The sequence below is a fragment of the Episyrphus balteatus genome, chromosome 4 (genome assembly GCF_945859705.1).
Source record: "Episyrphus balteatus chromosome 4, idEpiBalt1.1, whole genome shotgun sequence".
Classification (NCBI taxonomy): domain Eukaryota; kingdom Metazoa; phylum Arthropoda; class Insecta; order Diptera; family Syrphidae; genus Episyrphus; species Episyrphus balteatus.
Window position 1 is genome coordinate 29,659,710 of NC_079137.1, and position 17,593 is coordinate 29,677,302.

Sequence of the window (17,593 nt, forward strand, 5' to 3'; positions counted from 1 at the left end):
TTATTTCCTTCTAACAAAACAAAATCTTCTATTTTACAGGCGATAGTATTCGTGCAGATACCCCTGAAATCGATTCAGTATCAAAACACATGGACACTGCCTCCATAGGTAGCCCCCAAAGCACTGTATCCGCCAATACTCTCGACAATACCTCGATCAATGATAAATGCTCTACTGCCCCCATACAAGAAGCTAAAACTACTTCCCACAACAACAGCAACAATAAATTGCCAAAACTCCGACCAGACACAGCAAAATACCAATACGGCAACTATGATCGCTATTCGGGCTATCGCCATCTTAACGAATTCATGGATGTTCGCCTGCAAGTGTTCCAGCGTCATGCTGAGCTCTTCCGGGGGAAGGACATCCTGGATATTGGTTGTAATGTGGGTCACATGACTATAACTGTAGCAAGAAATTTAGCACCAAAATCAATTTTAGGAATTGATATTGATAAGAATCTAATTGCCAGAGCAAGAAAGAACCTTTCGATGTTTGTGAGAATACCAAAAGCAAACGCTGCTGAATCAAAAGCTCTAATTCAAGGGGACGAACAACAACAAAAAGATGCGCAAATAAATGAAGAACAAGAAGATGGCTCGAAAAAAGACAGCGCTACCATTAACAAGCAGTCGAACAAAAGACGAAAAAATAATCAAAGTCGTAATCAGCAACAACATTACAATCATCATCATCACCACTACCATCATCACCATCATGGTCATCATCACTTTCATCATGGCTTTCCCATGCATCATCATCCTCATCTTCAAAATGTAGAACCACAGAATTTATTTCCAGTTTCATTTCCCTTAACCTATGGAGGTATTCCAGAGGTCAATAGACAATTCCAATCCGAGATTGAATCGTCTTCATCAGCCGGCTCGGCATTCACTGAATTCCCGAAGAATGTATTTTTTCGGCAGACGAATTATGTGCTCAAAGAGGAAACATTACTCAATAATGACACGCAGCAGTATGATCTGATTGTGTGTTTATCTGTTACTAAATGGATTCATTTAAATTTCGGTGATAACGGTCTGAAAATGGCTTTCAAGAGAATGTTCAATCAACTGCGCCCCGGTGGAAAACTTATTTTAGAAGCTCAAAATTGGGCGAGCTATAAGAAGAAAAAGGATCTAACAGTAAATTTGATGATGAATTTTTATTGAATTTGTATTTAATTTTTTTTTGTTTTTTGTTTTAAGGAAACTATTTATAACAATTACAAGAACATCGAGTTCTTCCCTAATAAATTCCACGAGTATTTGCTTAGTAATGAGGTAGGATTCAGTCATAGCTATACACTGGGAGTGCCAAGACACATGAGCAAGGGTTTCTGTCGACCGATTCAGGTGAGTTTTAGAAGATTTTCTCAGATTTTCTTTATTTATTAATAAATTTATATTTGTAGCTCTATGCTAAAGGTGATTTCACACCTAATCACGTTCGCTGGAGCGATGCCTACAACCCACAAACTCCATATGAAGCATACCGCGGTATTTATGCGACGATGCCGCGTCAACCTCATCCCGTGCCAAGTGCTTATGACACGCCATCTTGCGGTGGAAATTCGGGATCGTACAGCTGCCGCCAGACGCCTATGCATCAACCAACCTCACAGTACTACAATCCACTGGAAACGGATAGTTATCTGCCAAGTTATGATATTGAAGTGCTTAACCAACTCTACGTATTCGCATCACCTCTCTATCAAACAGTATGGTCACCTCCGGCCAGCATGCGAAATTCTTCTTCGCATACGCCGCTCTTTGGAAGTGTGCGTGAAATCGAAAATGAAGAAGGTGGCGCCAGCTCGAGTTTCCATCGACACGTTTACCCACCAAATGATGAGACGTCATCGCCAAACGCCAACGGCGCCTTCAACAGCATACGTGACGCCGACACCGATGATTCTCAAACAAATTCTGCCGTGCACCATGTATATGCCAATTGTGAAAGTTCTTCGTCGCCACATGTGAATGATTCCGAGACCCAGGATGGCCTGGAAGAAGTAGCTGTTCCACACCATAGACCAACTTATGAACCAAATGGCGGCTGCGGTGACTCGAATGAGTCCTAAATTGTTTTCTATACATATAAGTGTATATTAATTTTTATTAAACGTGTGTTATAGTATTTTAAGTAATAATTTTATTATTTTAATGAAGCAAATCTTATATACACGGAAAATAAATTTTTAAATATAATATAGATACCCATATACATATGTATTAAAAAAATGTAATAACTTATAGGAAACTAAATTTATATTTAAAGTAAAGAAAAAAAAAAAAAAACAATTTTTTTAAATTAAATCTGTGATTTGAATTTATGAAACATTTAAAACGGAAAAAAACTAACAAAAAATTGTAAAAAAGTAAAAAATAATGGATATAAAAAAAAATTATACTATAGTATGCAAAAAGTTGAATAAAATGCAACACATTTTTATTTAAAATAAAAAACATGGATTATTCAAAATGATTTTTTTTTATTTTAAAAGCTTATAAACTTGCAGTAGAAGATAGACATATAAGAAAGGATGGTGTCTTCCTCTATGCAAGAATTTTAACCTTCCTAAGACCGTTAAGGAGTTTTGGGAATTATATTGAGATAACTTGATAACTAAGTTGACACACACAAAATCTACCTAATCTCTTCTTTTCCTGATTGAAATACACACGAAAATTTTTTTCAAAGTCAAATTTTCACCCATTTTTGATTTTTTTATAGTTTCTGATAGGAGACAAATATACCTTTTCAACAATGTATAAAACATGGTACTCGGTTAAACCACCTAGAATTTAATAGCTGTCAAAGTTCAAAAATTCCATTTTTTTCGTCATTTACCCAACTTCGACATCAAGTTAAAGTATAGAAAATGGATTAGCCTGAAATGGCTGATAGGTGCACTTTTGACTGTTCTGAAACCGAATAGAAAAAGTTTCTATCGCAACCAGTTTAGAAAATATTAGCTTTTTTTCGTTCAGTGTACTTAAATTTCATTATCTTACGTTTTCTTTAACCACAACCACGAATGAATGAATTTTATAAATTTCTTATTTTTATAATTTTCTACAGTAATTGGCTCACTACATAAGAAGTTAAAAGTTTTTTTAACTGTTGCATCTTTTCTTTAAAAAAATTTTGAAATTTCTGTACAACGTCTATTTCTCTTAAAAAACACCCTTTCACCCAAAATATTGCGATGCACTCTTTTGGTTCTCATTGCAAATAAAACGTTGGGTCAAATTCATAAAAGTAACATTTTTGTGGAAAGAAAATACTACCTTACCTAAAAAGCATTACGTTTGCTCCAAAAATATTTTTAATGCAGAAGAATGATACCAAAGAAGAGAGGCAAAGCATGATGTTTATTTTTTTTAATCAAAGCATTAGACCCATTTCACATGAAGCCGACGACGCGACGACCAGCTAAAAGGCCCGTTTTGTCGGTTTTCTTAACTTTCGTTTTCAATTTATTCGTGTGCATGTGCCCATAAGAATGTATTCCCAGCAACCGTCTAACTAGGCCGTTTGAACGTAGATTGTAATGGGCCTTATTCCGGAATAAAAATTCCCAGGGAATCGAGAAAAGGGATCTCAATTAAACAGCTTAGGGAAATTTTGCTCCGTATCGCTTTATAATCATTAACAAGAAGGGAACAAAATTAAAAGAGAAAATTAACGATATTGTAGGAATTTTTCTATTGGTTGAAAATATTGCCAGATAAAAAAAAAACAATTTTTTTTTCAAGCGCATCCAACTCTACGCCTATTAATAGCTTCTTGTGCCATTTAATAATATTTTCTATTCAAAAACATTATAAAATTGGAGTAATGGACATATTTTTTTATCTCAACTATTTATTTTTCGAGTTTTTAAACTCATCTTTAGAAGAAAATTATCTCTCCGAGAACTTTATCTCTGCCATTGCCAATTGGCCATGAAGATTGAAATCAATTGTATCGTTTTATTGAGTTGTGGTGCTTTAATAAAATAAATACGAATCGTTTTAATATTTGAGTATTTTAATATTATTTTTGTATGTTCATCGCAATGAAAATAAAATTGGCTTCGATGTTTGGCCAATTATTCTAAGCAAACCAAAACCAAACGATAACGAAAGTCAAACGATAGGCAAATGACAGTAGTAAGGGTTAACGAGTATCGTTGAAATAAAACGATTATCGTTATACCTAATCGCATTTAAATAAAAACGAAGTAGTTTGAACGATAATCGTTTTACAAAATAGGGCCCCTGAATGGCAGCTTTGCCTCTCTTCTGGATACTTGATGTGATGAGCTTTCCAATTACTCGTGAGAAATATTCAACCACTCACGCTGCCTAGGATGTTTGATTGGTAAACATCAATTTTGTTTCCATACTAATGAAGTGTGTGATATGTGATCCTGTGAAACCAGTTAATTTTTTTTTTTTTTGAAAAACGTTAGTTCTTTTATTTTAAGTCATCAGCAAAAAAAAATTGATTTCAATGTTGGAATCTATCAGTAACAGTACACCTTATAAAATAGCTAATTTAATCCTTAAAAATAAGTGCAACACAATGAATTTCTTGTTTTTTTTTTATTAAAAAAAATGTATAAATAACATTGTTTTTTTTTTAACTGCATGAAAGAGAAATAATACTCTTTTTTTTATTGGTGTTTATTACGATGAACAATGCCTTCTTTCTCCATTACAAAACTTCTCCACATTAAGTTCCAAGTATTACATATCTGTAAATGAAATAAATATATTACAATTATTATCTGAGTTCAATAGTCTTGAAATAAGTTTGTATTATTGTAAATTTTAATCAGTAGGACCTATTGGATTGTTGTTGCGTATAATGTATCATTTTACATGCTCATTATCCTTTTCTCATCATATAAATAAAAATATTAATAAAAACTGCTGTTAAAAGTTTTTATTAGGTCTTGAAAGTACCTTCCTAATCAACCTTTTTTTCAACAGTTATAAAAGTCGAAACGAAAAGTTTACTCACCATAGATGATAATATTTAAAGGAAGTTTCTTGGGATGGAATTTCTGTTTGTATCTTTTCCAACTTTTGCAGCTTTGGTTGTTTGAATTTTTAACCGTGGTTGGCCACCAGTTAGTTAATTTGGCTCTTAACATCCGCTGCTCATTGTTTTTAAGCTTATCAGTGCGAAAAAGCCTTCTATCACATCTTTGTTCCTATAATTAAAAGAAAATACGTTTAAACTAGGGGCTCAAAAAAATATCACAATTTTATGAAAATAAATACAAAATTCAGAAGGACCTATTGGATAGTTGTTGCGGTATGTAATCATGCTACATTCTCAATATCCTGGTTCTCATCACAATATCAATTAGTTGAAACATTACAAAAAAATATCTAAAAATGTTTAATATCTTACCTTCAATTCTTTGATTCGTCAGAGCACCAAAAGGAATATCAAAAATCGAAGGCACTGCAAATATTGAAAAAAAAAACAAACATTTTTAATTATTTATATTAAAAAAGCAAAAAAAAAAATATTTGTTGGAGTTTACAATTTATCAGTAGGACCTATTGGATTGTTGTTGCGTATAATGTATCATTTTACATGCTCATTATCCTTTTCTCATCATAAAAAAATTAAATAATTGTCTAACAAATATCGGAAAACAATTAACGCGTTACTTAATATAAACAAATATAAATTATTAATTTTTTTGGACCCAACATCTCTAACTGATCTAAACTTATCGATATAAAAAGCTTTTGCATGCGTTCAGATGCCTATTATATTTGAGCATTTAAGAAATTGAAAGAATAATTAATTGTTCCCGTTTGTTAGACATTTTAATCGAATGCATCTGAGTCTATGCTTACCTTAAATCATTAAGTATCGGCAAGTAAAAGATATTTAGGCACGCAATCAGATCTAAAACTGAAAAAGAAAAATAAATTAGTTAAAAATAGTGTAGAGCAAATAAAACAATAATTATTGGTATTGTTTAATTCAGAAAGACTAATCAATACGCAATCAATCATGATTTATTCAGATAGGGGCGAAATAAATCTGTCATCATATAATAAGTTTTTTTTAATTAACGAGATAGAAAAACATTCTTACCTTTGATATATTAATCAAAATTCAACGTTTTTGGTTTAAGTTTGTGAACCCAAAAGCTCCTTCATCTGAAAAAACAAATAAATACTTTTGTTAAATTTCAATTCAAGCTTAGTAATATAAGTTTATGATATCGACATTATTCAGAAAGACTAATCAATACGCACTCAATCACGATTTAATCAGATAGGGGCGAAATAAATCTGTCATCACATAATAATTTATATTTAGGTGTTAAATTTTAGAAAATAATCTTACCTTCTTTTTAAACTCGAAACCAATTTCAAAATCTCACAGTAGGATAACTTCGCTCTGTAAAAAAAAGAGAAAAACTCATTAGAATACAAACAAGTCATCATACAATTTAATAACATTAAGAAACAACTCAGAAAGACTAATCAATTCGCATTCAATCATGATTTAATCAGATAGGGGCGAAATAAATCTGTCATCACAGAACGAATATTAAGTTTGAAAATAGTTAAGGTAAGATTCTTACTTTTAGTTCAGCTTCTTCCTCGTTTGGAACTATTATGATCTCGTGCCCAGGGATATCAGAACTTAATAGTGACCTGCCGTGAGATTCGTCCCAATTCGCTTTTATGTTTCAACACACATGATGAATTGAATGATTTTATATCTGGAACAAAAGAAAAATAACAATTATTAGGATATTCGTAGTAAATTGTCAAAAAAGTTTTAATTAATGCTAAAATTGCTCAGAAAGACTAATCAATACGCACTCAGTCATGATTAATCAGATAGGGGCGAAACAAATCTGTCATCATGAAATGAAAAAGAATATATGTATTTGTTTTTAATCGATGCTTACCTTTTTTAGCTAGATCCAGTCACCACGTTCCAGTACCTTTTAAAATCTAAAGAACCCCATTTTGTTATCTCAACATCTGCAAAACACAAAAATGTAAAATATTTATCTTAAATTTATTGAAAGTATATGTTTACCTTTTGAAACCAAATTTCAAGATCCATCCAACAACAATTAAAAACAAAAAAACAGCTCAAGTGAAGACAAAAATAAAAAAAATCAAAGTATATTGTATATACAATTTGTATAAATTTTCTTATATTTACTACTACTTTTATCAAAATAGGTAATAAAAAACAATCTTGCTTTGTATTTGTTTAACATTTAATGTAGGCAAAATATTTTCTTTACTTTACTCTGAGGAAGTGACTTAAAACTAAATTTTCTTTTTGTAGTGTCATAGGATTAAAAACAAAAAGATGCAGTTAAAAAACATAAAACGTTTTTTTTGTTTATTCATGTTAACAATTAATCTTAGTATTCTTAAAGCTCCTTCTTTAAGAATAATATATCTATTTGTATAAAATGAAAATGCATTGTTTTGAAGCACACTATATAATCCAATCCATAGCCCTGAGCTGTAACTATATTGCTTAAAATCTATTCGTCATCAGCCTTCTCACGATCTTTATCCTTCTTCTTCTTCTTTTTCTTTTCTTTCTTTCCACCCTCACCCTCAGCATCTTCTTGTGTGGATGGAAGGGTACTTTCATCAGCCTCAGTGCTTTCTGGGGCCTCTTTGTCGGCCTTATGTTTCTTTTTCTTCTTCTTTTCAGATGTAGAAACGGAAAGTGCTTCAACTGCTGCCGATGCTTCATCTTGGCTTTGAACGCTTAATTTACGCTTAAATAAAAAGAAAAACACACATTAAATATTACATTATATAGTGCGAGAAGTTAAATAATTGAATTTTATATCAGCAAGACTAATCAAAATCCCAACTAATCATAGAAATCAGATAGGGGCAAAAATTATTCATCAGCAAAAAAAAAAAAAAAATTCAACTAAACTTATATCTTCTTCTTACCTTCTTGCCAGCTTCGTCGACTGCAATTTCTGGGGCCGCACTTCCATTGGTCGGTTTCTTTGCACTATAATCAACAAAGCCAGTAAGCCACTCTCTAGGAGTGTTCTCGTTTGGTCTGCCGAACTTGTCCAGTTTACCTGAAGCAATGAGAGCTTTCTTGGCTGATGCTTTTGGTCCCAAGCCCCAGGTTCTTGGATATAAGTCACGTTCCATAATGACACGTTTTATTTTAGCTATAACACCATGATCACAAGATGCCATTGTTGCAGTTGTCATTTGTGCGATAGCCAAACATATAGCTTCACCCTTTGTTGTACAAATGACAATTTCTTGATCGATTTCAATGCCATCTTCATAACGAAGTACACCAGGTAACATTATCTTTGCACCATAGCAAACAGCGTTAACCTGTAAAAAGAAACCTTTCATGAAGAATTTTTCGATAGCTATACGCAATTTTTGGTTAACTAACCGCACTATCTTTCATGATGATTCTCTTGTGATTAATCAAAAGACCTTCCAGTGGCTTAATAACTCTTCTCAACATTGTTTCATCCTTGTGATTCTCATACATGTACATAGCATCGAGGACATCGTGCATTGTCACCATGCCATCACGTTCAGACTGTATGCCAGATCTCACACGACGCAATTCCACCATTTGACCACCAACCCCAAGGACAAGACCCAAATGTACACACATTGTACGGATGTACGAACCAGCCTCACAACTAACCCAAAAAACACCTTTTTTATGTGAATTTGTTGCCATATCCCACAGGAATTGATATTAAATAAAATGGGAGAAACAAAAAAGAAACAAAGACTCAGTTGTATGTTTGATGTTATAGCATTTTTGGAATTTTAATGATACAGGCGAACAAAATTAATATTTTTTTTAAATTGTCGCCTGTGTTAAATGCGTAAAGGGGATAATAATATTGTTTTGAGGAGGTTTTTTTTTTAAATATTAGACTTACCCATATTACGTGACTCATCATAGTCGAGAAGTTTACTGTCGTAAACAGTACGAACACGAAGCTGACGCTTAACAGCCGAAATAAGTGGTGGACGTTGGAAGAGCGCTCCGCGCAATTTTTCCAAGCCTTGTTGAACTTTGGCCACTGATTCGACTGGAGCGTGCAACTTGAAAATTGCCACATACTCCTTACCGGCACTCTGTTGAGATTTGACAAGACGTGTGGCACGTTCAATGCAAACAATTAGGCAACCTGAAAAAATAATTACCAATATTTAGTATATAGCACAGTTCCTTTGTACAAAAAATTCAATCCCATTTTTTTTTAATATTTAGTAGGTTAATAGGAAGGTTTTTAAAAAATATTTTTTAAACTTTAAATTTTGCAACTAAATCTGCCCGCAATATGCGGTGAGTGTATAAGATTTCGAGTGAACATCTTGGAGGTAGACAGCAATAATAATCGGCCTCCTAACAATGAAACAGACAAATTCATTCCTTTCCTAAAACAATTCCAACATAAATTTTTTCTTGAGTCTAATTTTATAAAAACATTTCTGCTTCAGCCGCACAAGTGAATATTGAATTTACTAAAAGGGGCGTACATACAACTCTACCATAGCAACGCTAGGGCCCCACCGGAGATCATGTAGATAAAAATTAAATGCAAAAATTACAGAAGCTACAGTAGTTAGCATTAATAAAAAACGTGATAGAAACAAACTACATATTTAGTTGGGTAAGAAGCTCTTATGGATGTTTTCCCGGCGATAATTCCGAGAGAGTGAAAATATTTTCAAATGTTTGGCGTTTCGATTCCCGATACGGATTTTCAGTAAGTTTTTCTGTAAAGACTTTACCAATAGTCGTAAAGAAACTTACAGACAAAAATTTTAGAATTGTTTCAAAGCGGAATGAAATTTAAAAAAAACTATAAAATTTATTTTTTATAGTGTAAGAAAAAAAAAAACGCTTATACAACCACTCCTTGTTAAATATTCATCAATACTAAAAAAAAAGTCTGTCTACCATTTATTTACTTATATACACCCACGTAAGCCTGAATATTTTTTTTTTAACATTGGAGTGTGTTATTTGTTTCATAAATTATAGGCCAATTAACTATTTCGATAATAATATTTTATTGTTTCTGTCGTTTTCTCTTTGCTGAGATGTCAATAGAACATACACAACATACACACATCAGAGGCTGATGTTCCCACTCATAGTCACTTCTATGGACTGGAAAAAATATCCAAGAAGCCGGCTTAATATCATGGGGTAAATGTTACGTCTACAAAAATATTTTATATCTGCAAATGTTTTCTGAAATTTTCTTTGTAAGATAAGCGGAATAAGCTCATCCAACATACACACATCAGAGGATGATGTTCCCAATCATAGTCACTCCTTGGACTGGAAATATATCCAAGCAGCCGGCTTATATCATGGGGTAAATGCTATTTACAAAAATATTAAACTTATCTGGGGGCATTCCGTAATTTTTAAAACGATAATCAAAGAGACGATAATTGTCTCACAGTTTGAGCTATTTGAAATCATGCCAGATTAAATATTTCCTAAACAGTTTTAAATAAATAAAAGTTTTCATATCCTCAGAAGTCGTATTAGTCTAGGTCAGGGATGGCGAACCAATGGCACGCGTGCCATTGATGGCACGCCATGAAATATTTCCGGCACACCACCAATTGAGTATAATACAATTTTGCACATTTGAGCGACATTCAACGAATTTTCCAGAAGATTTTTCTTGAGATCTTGTTCCACTGTAAAAATCTTTTCTTCTTATCTTCTCGCTTGATTACAACAATAAAAAAAATCTTTAGTGGAAGAAGTTGATTGGTTGAGGGTAAACTGCACATTTTGAGTAAAGATTATATTGAATTAACATGAAAAACCAGACTAAAACTAACTGAAGAGTTTTTTATCGGTAATTAGTTCATCAGTCTAAGAATTTTCGTAAAGGTTTTTACAACTATTGAAAGAGTTATCGGAAACGCTTAAGTTTATTATGTACCCTGATGTGACATCCTTTGATAAACGTAACTTGCTGCTTGAAAAAGTAGGCGCTTGCTTTCTTGACAATATCTTCGTATACCCTCAAGTGAGTCCTTATTTTTCAAAAAACTTATAACATTAAAGATTCGCTTAGAAACACGTTGTCAAATGAATCAGTCTGCATTTTGCTTAAGGTGACGGTGACTGTTTTTTATTTCTTTCTCTTTTTTTTTTTAAGTTAATCTGAAATTTGTTATTTTATTAACATGAATTATAAACAGACTTTCAAACATTTAATTATGTTTACAAAAAAAAACTGCGTAGTTTAAAATTATTTATTTTTGTTTCTGTTTGTCACTAATAAACTAGATCAAAAATGTATGGCACGCCAAAGGCGCTTCAAATAAATTATTTTCTTAAAATGGCACGGGGCTCTATAAAGGTTCGCCATCCCTGGTCTAGGTGGTCTAGTAGTTGCTCTAAATCGGGTGGCCGAGGCTAACCTCCCGAAATTGGAATTGTTTTTTTTTCTTCTGTAAGTCAATAATAGCTGCGTTCCTTTGGAAATATTTATCTACTCTTTAGTACTTAAAACTACTTTGATCTACTTTGCTATACTGAAAAAGTAGTTGAAAGCAGCTTTAAGTACTAAAAAGTAGATAAATATTTCCAAAGGAACGCAGCTAATAGTCAATAAATAAAAGATAGCTAAATAGGTCTCGTTTTCGGAGAATTTATTTGTTTTTAAATGGATAGACGAAAATTTTGCAGGAATCTGTGAGAATTATAATATAATTTATAATAATATTTATAAACAATTTATCATATTTTAATATTTATAAACGTTAATATGAGATCAAAATGTTCATGTGCATTAACATATGCGTTTGAACACACTAAGAATTCGATTTGTCTCTAAAGTTGCCTTCTTATGCGTATCGTAAGTAATTTTTGAAAATGTTCACTTTGCAAAATAAGTGCGTTTAAACGTCGAAACATTTTGATATATCTGAACCGATATGAATTTTTTGAATGACCCAAAAGTCAAAACTTACTTACATACATTAAGTCTGTTTAATGAATCTGATCCGCACAGAAAAGATCCGAAAAGTACAAGTTTTTGTTTTTCATGAACAAAAACTCGCCCCAACTTGTTCTGCAATCTGTCATTTTATGTTTCATGAAGTTTTTCAGCACAGAAAAGTTCAAGTTTTTCTGCTCCTACTTTTGAGGTAGAGCAAGTGAGTAAAAAGTGTCAATTGTCAGCTGTTTGTTTGATTGATAAGAGAAAATAAGATTTTAAAAAGTGAATTTTTTAAGAATTTTTGATTAATAACAAACAAAAATTACGGGAAAATTAAAAGTGTTAGTAAACCATTTATTTGAGTTAAAAATCATTTCAAAAAATGATTTTTGAATTTAAAATTTTGCAACTGATATAGACAACTGTCAATTATGTAAAATACGAAGTTGAACTTTTCTGTTCTTTCTTGTTCTGACAGTATTTACAAACTTGTGCTGCTCTGATCTGTTCTGTCCTAGATTTTTTACTTGCGATATAGGTACTATAGGGCAAGTTTAGGATTCGTAAAAAAAATCGAACTCGAGATAACAATTTTACATGACATTACGATGATGGAGAATGTCAAAAAAGTGGGTCCGGCAATTCTGTCTGTCTGTCTGTCTGTCTGTCTGTCTGTCTGTCTGTAAGAACCTCGAGCTACAGCCTAAACTACTGAAGCGATTTTCTTCAAACTTAGTAGTTAGCAGTTTTTGGTGATTCCCTAGAGGGGAAATTGAAATTTTTTTTTTATGACCAAAACTAACGGTACCTGCCATATAACGGAAATAGAAAAGTTAATTTTTTTCAAAAACGGCTCTAACGATTTTGATTAAAAATTTTATGTATGGTATTACACATAAGAGCCAACTTTTGAAATAAAAAAAATATTTTTTGTACCGTTATTAACGGTACCTGTCATAGAACGGTTTTTTTGGTTTCTGAATATCTCGTACAAAATTAACCCGATTTCAACGAAAATTTTTATGCAAAAGCAATTAAATAATAATAATATTAAAATTTTAGAAAATTTTCAAAAAGTGCATTTTTGGATTTTTAAAAAATATTTCAAAATTTTTTTTTGAAAAATCAATTTTTTGAAAACGGGTTGGTGAAAAATTTTGAAATTTCGTTTTTATGTGTAAATTAATTATTTCTTTAAAATGGCATACCAACTTTTTTTTTGAAAAATGTTAGAAATTTTTTATATATAAAAAATTATTTTTTTAAAAAACGGCTCTAACGATTTTGAAAATTTTTTTTCTAAAAATACCTTTTTATGCAAGTAATAAAATGGCATACTTGGTTTTTTGTAAAACATAATTTAAAACGGTGTTTTTTGAATAAAAAGCTTTAACATTAGAGTTACTTTAAGCATAAGAGCAAGTACGTGCGACCCCAGTCGTGCATTTTATTTCATTAAACAGACCTATTGAATACAATTTTGGAAAACTAACATTATGGTTATTTGTAAAAATTTATCATTATTTTCTTTTTATTTGTGAATTTTGCAATTTGATTGGTGATTGGAATAAATTCATAAACACTTTTATAAAATCCAATATTGCACCCAAAAACGAATAAATTCTCCAAAAACAAGACCAATTTTGCTATCGTTTATTTGTTGACGATTATTGACTTACAGAAAAAAAAAACAATTCCAATTTCGGGAGGGGAACCTCGGCCATCCGATTTAGAGGTAACTACTAGGTCACATAGTCCTAGACCTTCTATTGAAATGAAAACTTTTATTTATAGAAAACTGTTTAGGATAAATTGAATCAGGCATGATTTCAAATAGCTTTAAAGATTCTCAAACTGTGAGACGATTATCGTCTTTTTGATTATCGTTTTAAAAATTACAGAAAGACCGCCCTGGTTTTATATATAAAAATGTTTTCTGAAATTTTCTTTGTAAGATGGGCGGGAAAAGCTCATCCAACATACACACATCAGAAGATGATGTTCCCAATAATAGTCACTCCTTGGACTGGTAAATTATCCAAGCAGCCGGCTTATAACATGGGGTCAATACTTAATAGTTCTTCAATGATACTTTATCCTAGAGTAAGCTAATCCTGCAAAAAAAGTTTAATGCTAATTGATTCAAGAAGACGTCTCTTAACATAAAGTACAAGAAAAAGATCTTAAAAAACTAGTAATACACAAAATCAAAAGTAGGAATATGTTTTGTTAATTCAGAATCAACTCATCAAAACTTCTGGGTTATCTTGAATTTAAACTGGCAATAGCCAGGTGCATTGTCATACCATTGAACTAAAATAATTTTTTAAGATGCCAACTTATGGAAGGTTAAACTAAACAAAATCTTTTTGGTTTTAACTCACCTGTAACCTTGGGATCAAGTGTTCCAGAATGTCCAGTCTTTTCGACTTTCAATATTTTCTTTATCCACGCGACAACTTCATGTGAACTAGGATTCGATGGTTTGTCCAAATTAATGAACCCAGACTTAATGTATTCCTTGATGTCACGATTCAATGGACTCGCTCCATTGGGCAACGGTGTGTAGTGATTTGTTCGAACATTCAATTTGTCGAAATTCTTCAGCAACAGTGGCCATTCGGAAGTATCTAGTTTGGCTATTTTGTCCGAAGATTTAATTTGGAATTCACCAGTTTTTTGGAGATTTGCAAGCTCATCAGCATCGATTGGTTCTTCCTTGACCTTCTTCTTTTTCTTTTCTTTTTTGATTTCTAAAAGGAAAAAATATAAAATATATCACATGTCTGAGTTTGGTAGGAAAAAAACGTGGTCCATAAAATTGTGTTAAATAATAAAAATTAAAACTTGATTCGAATATTTATTAATTATAGTAGAATATTTAAGATATTTTTATATATTTTATAATTAATTATTTACCAATATCTTCCATTTTATTAGATAAATTAAATATTTTGTACACGCAGATACTTTGCACTGTTCTGATGAAAGAAAGAGGTTATAAAAATTCAACTGCCGCCATGCCAGTCAAAATGCGTGAGCACGTGTGTTTACGATGGGCGACATCTGAATGTGAAAAGTATAATTTTACTTAAGGGCGACTTTTCATCTTATTGCTTGGAGAGTGGAGACTGTCGGTGGAGTTGATATTTTGTTTTCTCCGTTTTTCTTGACTTATTTTCCGTTAGATAAATTGTGACATAAAAAATTTACTGTTGTAACCGAATGTGTGATATTCTAGCTTAATCTGCGCGCAAAACTCTGCTGAAATTCTTAAACCCAAATAACATTTCAGCTTTCATAAAGGTATTAAAGCCTAGTACGCAGCTGAAGCGAAACGAAAAATTTTGAAGTCTCCAAAGTCTACAGCGAAAATGCCAACGAAAAAATGCCATTCGGAATTTCGCTCATCTGTCAGTACCAAAAGAACAAAAGAAAATAGAAAAAAATATCTCCTAAACTGGGTGAAGATCAAAACAAACCAAATTTTTCAAGGACGCGCGCAATTTTAAAGAACTGTTGTTTTAAAAAAAACTCATACAAATCGATTTCAAGTGTTTTTTTGGTAGTAACGTTCTACTATAACTTAATTTAGTGTCTAAAAATTGAAAAAATTACGGAATTTAAAATATATTTCTATGCTGTATTTTTTGCTTTTTTGTTTTGTTGGTTTGTTTTTGCTGGTTTGTTTTGATTTTCGCCGAGTTTAAAACGTCAAAATGGTAACTGTAAATAGAAAGAGAAGACAAGGACAAATGTTGAACTCCCTGTCGAGTATTCTGTCAAAATCAAACAAACAGAAATTAAATTTAAATTATTTAAAAAAAGAAGTAAATGAAATAAAGCCTAGTACGCAGCTGAAGCGAAACGTAAATATACAAGTTAAGGCATAACTACATACACCACTTTTTGAAAAAGTACAAAAGTGAAAAGATTTTTATTCTAGCTATCGCAATTGTTTTTTGATAAAGAGTGTACAAATTGTTTTTTAGACCAAAAAATAAGCTTTCTGCATCATTTATTTTAATTGTTCATCCCGAAAAACTATACGGAAATGCGTTTGAAAATTTTCACTTTTGTACTTTTTCACTTTTTGAGCCAATGAAGTTACCCAACTAGCACAACAGCTTCTATAAATGGAGATCTCGCAGGTACTACTTTTTATACAGCTTGTATTGAGCTTGCTTCAGAATTTAATTGCTTATAGAAGTTTGAACTTGTTTAACAACTTCTAATAAGTTGTTTAAATACTGTTAAAGAAACTTAAACGAAAAAAGCTTGTTTTCGGAAAAGCCTGCTTAATGAATTTATAGAAGCTTTACAGAAATTACCAAGTTTAGTATTTGATTTTTGGTTTTGATATTGAATAATATAGCTGGGGCACTTTTTGGTTTTGACATTGAATAATTTAGCTCGGACATTTTTTGTTTTGACATTTCTGCTATTTGAACTGATTAAGTTTTTGACTTCATTAATGAATATACTAGGATGGCCGAGTGGGTAGAGTGGCGGACTGCCACCAAGAAGATACGAAGTTCGATTCCTGGGTGTGGTAAAAAAATTATATACTTTTAAAATTATTATCAATAGATATACTAAAAACTGAGGGAAAAATATATATAATTTCAGATCAAAAGATAAAATTCATGATTTAAAACCAAATAAAAACCAGTTAAAAAAGAATTCTTTTTTGTTTTTGTAGTTTTTTTTTTTAAATTTCGATAAGACATGTATTAAAGAGCTATTCAAGCTCTTCCGAAGCTATCTGTCAAATCTCAAAGCTTCGGTAGAGCTTCGGTAAAGCTTCGTTTAAGATCCTTATAGAGGGTCAAACTTGTATAACGTTCTTTTTCCATGCCCAACAACCTTACTAAAGTTTAAAAGAAGCTGAAATGTAGCTTTTGTAATACCTTAACCGAAGCTGAAATGTTAGTTGGGTAAGGCTTTAGACCCTTAATAAAAATGTACTTATAAGGTTTATAAGAAGCTTAAACGACGGTTTACCGAAGCTCTACCGAAGCTTTGACAGATAGTTTCGGAAGTGCTTGTATATCTCTTTAATACAAGTATTATCGAAATTATAGAAACAAACATTTAAAAACAAATTTTCTAGGCTTCAAGTCTAGTACGCAGCTGAAGCGAAACGAAATTTTCCATACAAAAATAGCATAACGAAGTCTTGAACTAAAAAATTTCGTTTTGCTTTTCGTTTTCCAGTACACAGCTTTTGTAAAGAAATGGAGATTGGAGAGTTTTCACTCATTTGTCATTAGCTGCGTTCCTTTGGAAATATTTATCTACTGCTTAGTACTTAAAACTACTTTGAACTATTTTTGTTATACTGAAAAAGAAGTTCAAAGCAGGCTTAAGTACTAAGCAGTAGATAAATATTTCCAAAGGAACGCAGCTTTTTAAGCCTAGTACACAGATCGGGAAAAAACGAATTTTATCTCTACAAAACATTTTTTAATCCTGCGCCAAACTTTGAAGTTGGAGAGATTACCTAGGGTAAACTGCCCAATCATTGGCACCTTAAGCGAATATCGCACCAGCTTTAGTTCGCATTTTTTCCGTATAGCTTAAAACTGTTGACTTCTCTTATTG

The 17,593-nt window shown here is 31.9% G+C and overlaps 2 protein-coding genes and 3 non-coding genes across 6 annotated transcripts in view; 1 reads left to right on the plus strand and 4 right to left on the minus strand.

Moving 5' to 3' along the window:
* Positions 1 to 2,454, plus strand: part of LOC129920112 (7SK snRNA methylphosphate capping enzyme bin3) — a 104,424-nt gene extending 101,970 nt beyond the window's left edge. For both annotated transcript variants that reach the window (XM_056001312.1, XM_056001313.1), the window contains 3 exons: positions 40 to 1,148; positions 1,212 to 1,358; positions 1,418 to 2,454. In XM_056001312.1, the coding sequence (XP_055857287.1) occupies positions 40 to 1,148; positions 1,212 to 1,358; positions 1,418 to 2,086 (1,925 nt within the window). In that variant the 3' untranslated portion in view covers positions 2,087 to 2,454. The remainder of the gene's footprint in view (positions 1 to 39; positions 1,149 to 1,211; positions 1,359 to 1,417) is intronic.
* Positions 2,455 to 5,411: 2,957 nt separating this feature from the next.
* Positions 5,412 to 15,040, minus strand: LOC129920125 (H/ACA ribonucleoprotein complex subunit 4). Its single transcript, XM_056001337.1, has 11 exons — positions 14,909 to 15,040; positions 14,374 to 14,742; positions 8,948 to 9,199; positions 8,440 to 8,714; positions 7,968 to 8,375; positions 6,944 to 7,783; positions 6,611 to 6,751; positions 6,370 to 6,423; positions 6,115 to 6,179; positions 5,871 to 5,928; positions 5,412 to 5,466 (listed from the first exon to the last, which is right to left on the minus strand). Exons 1-6 carry the CDS (start codon positions 14,919 to 14,921, stop codon positions 7,541 to 7,543), a joined length of 1,560 nt encoding a protein of 519 aa, XP_055857312.1. The 5' UTR covers positions 14,922 to 15,040; the 3' UTR covers positions 5,412 to 5,466; positions 5,871 to 5,928; positions 6,115 to 6,179; positions 6,370 to 6,423; positions 6,611 to 6,751; positions 6,944 to 7,540.
* LOC129920325 (small nucleolar RNA snoR639/H1) lies at positions 10,094 to 10,229 on the minus strand. The gene has a single exon (XR_008773243.1). It is a non-coding gene; the product is annotated as a small nucleolar RNA snoR639/H1 (small nucleolar RNA).
* Positions 10,267 to 10,401, minus strand: LOC129920334 (small nucleolar RNA snoR639/H1). Its single transcript, XR_008773252.1, has one exon. It is a non-coding gene; the product is annotated as a small nucleolar RNA snoR639/H1 (small nucleolar RNA).
* Positions 13,920 to 14,054, minus strand: LOC129920335 (small nucleolar RNA snoR639/H1). Its single transcript, XR_008773253.1, has one exon. It is a non-coding gene; the product is annotated as a small nucleolar RNA snoR639/H1 (small nucleolar RNA).
* Positions 15,041 to 17,593: the final 2,553 nt, after the last annotated feature.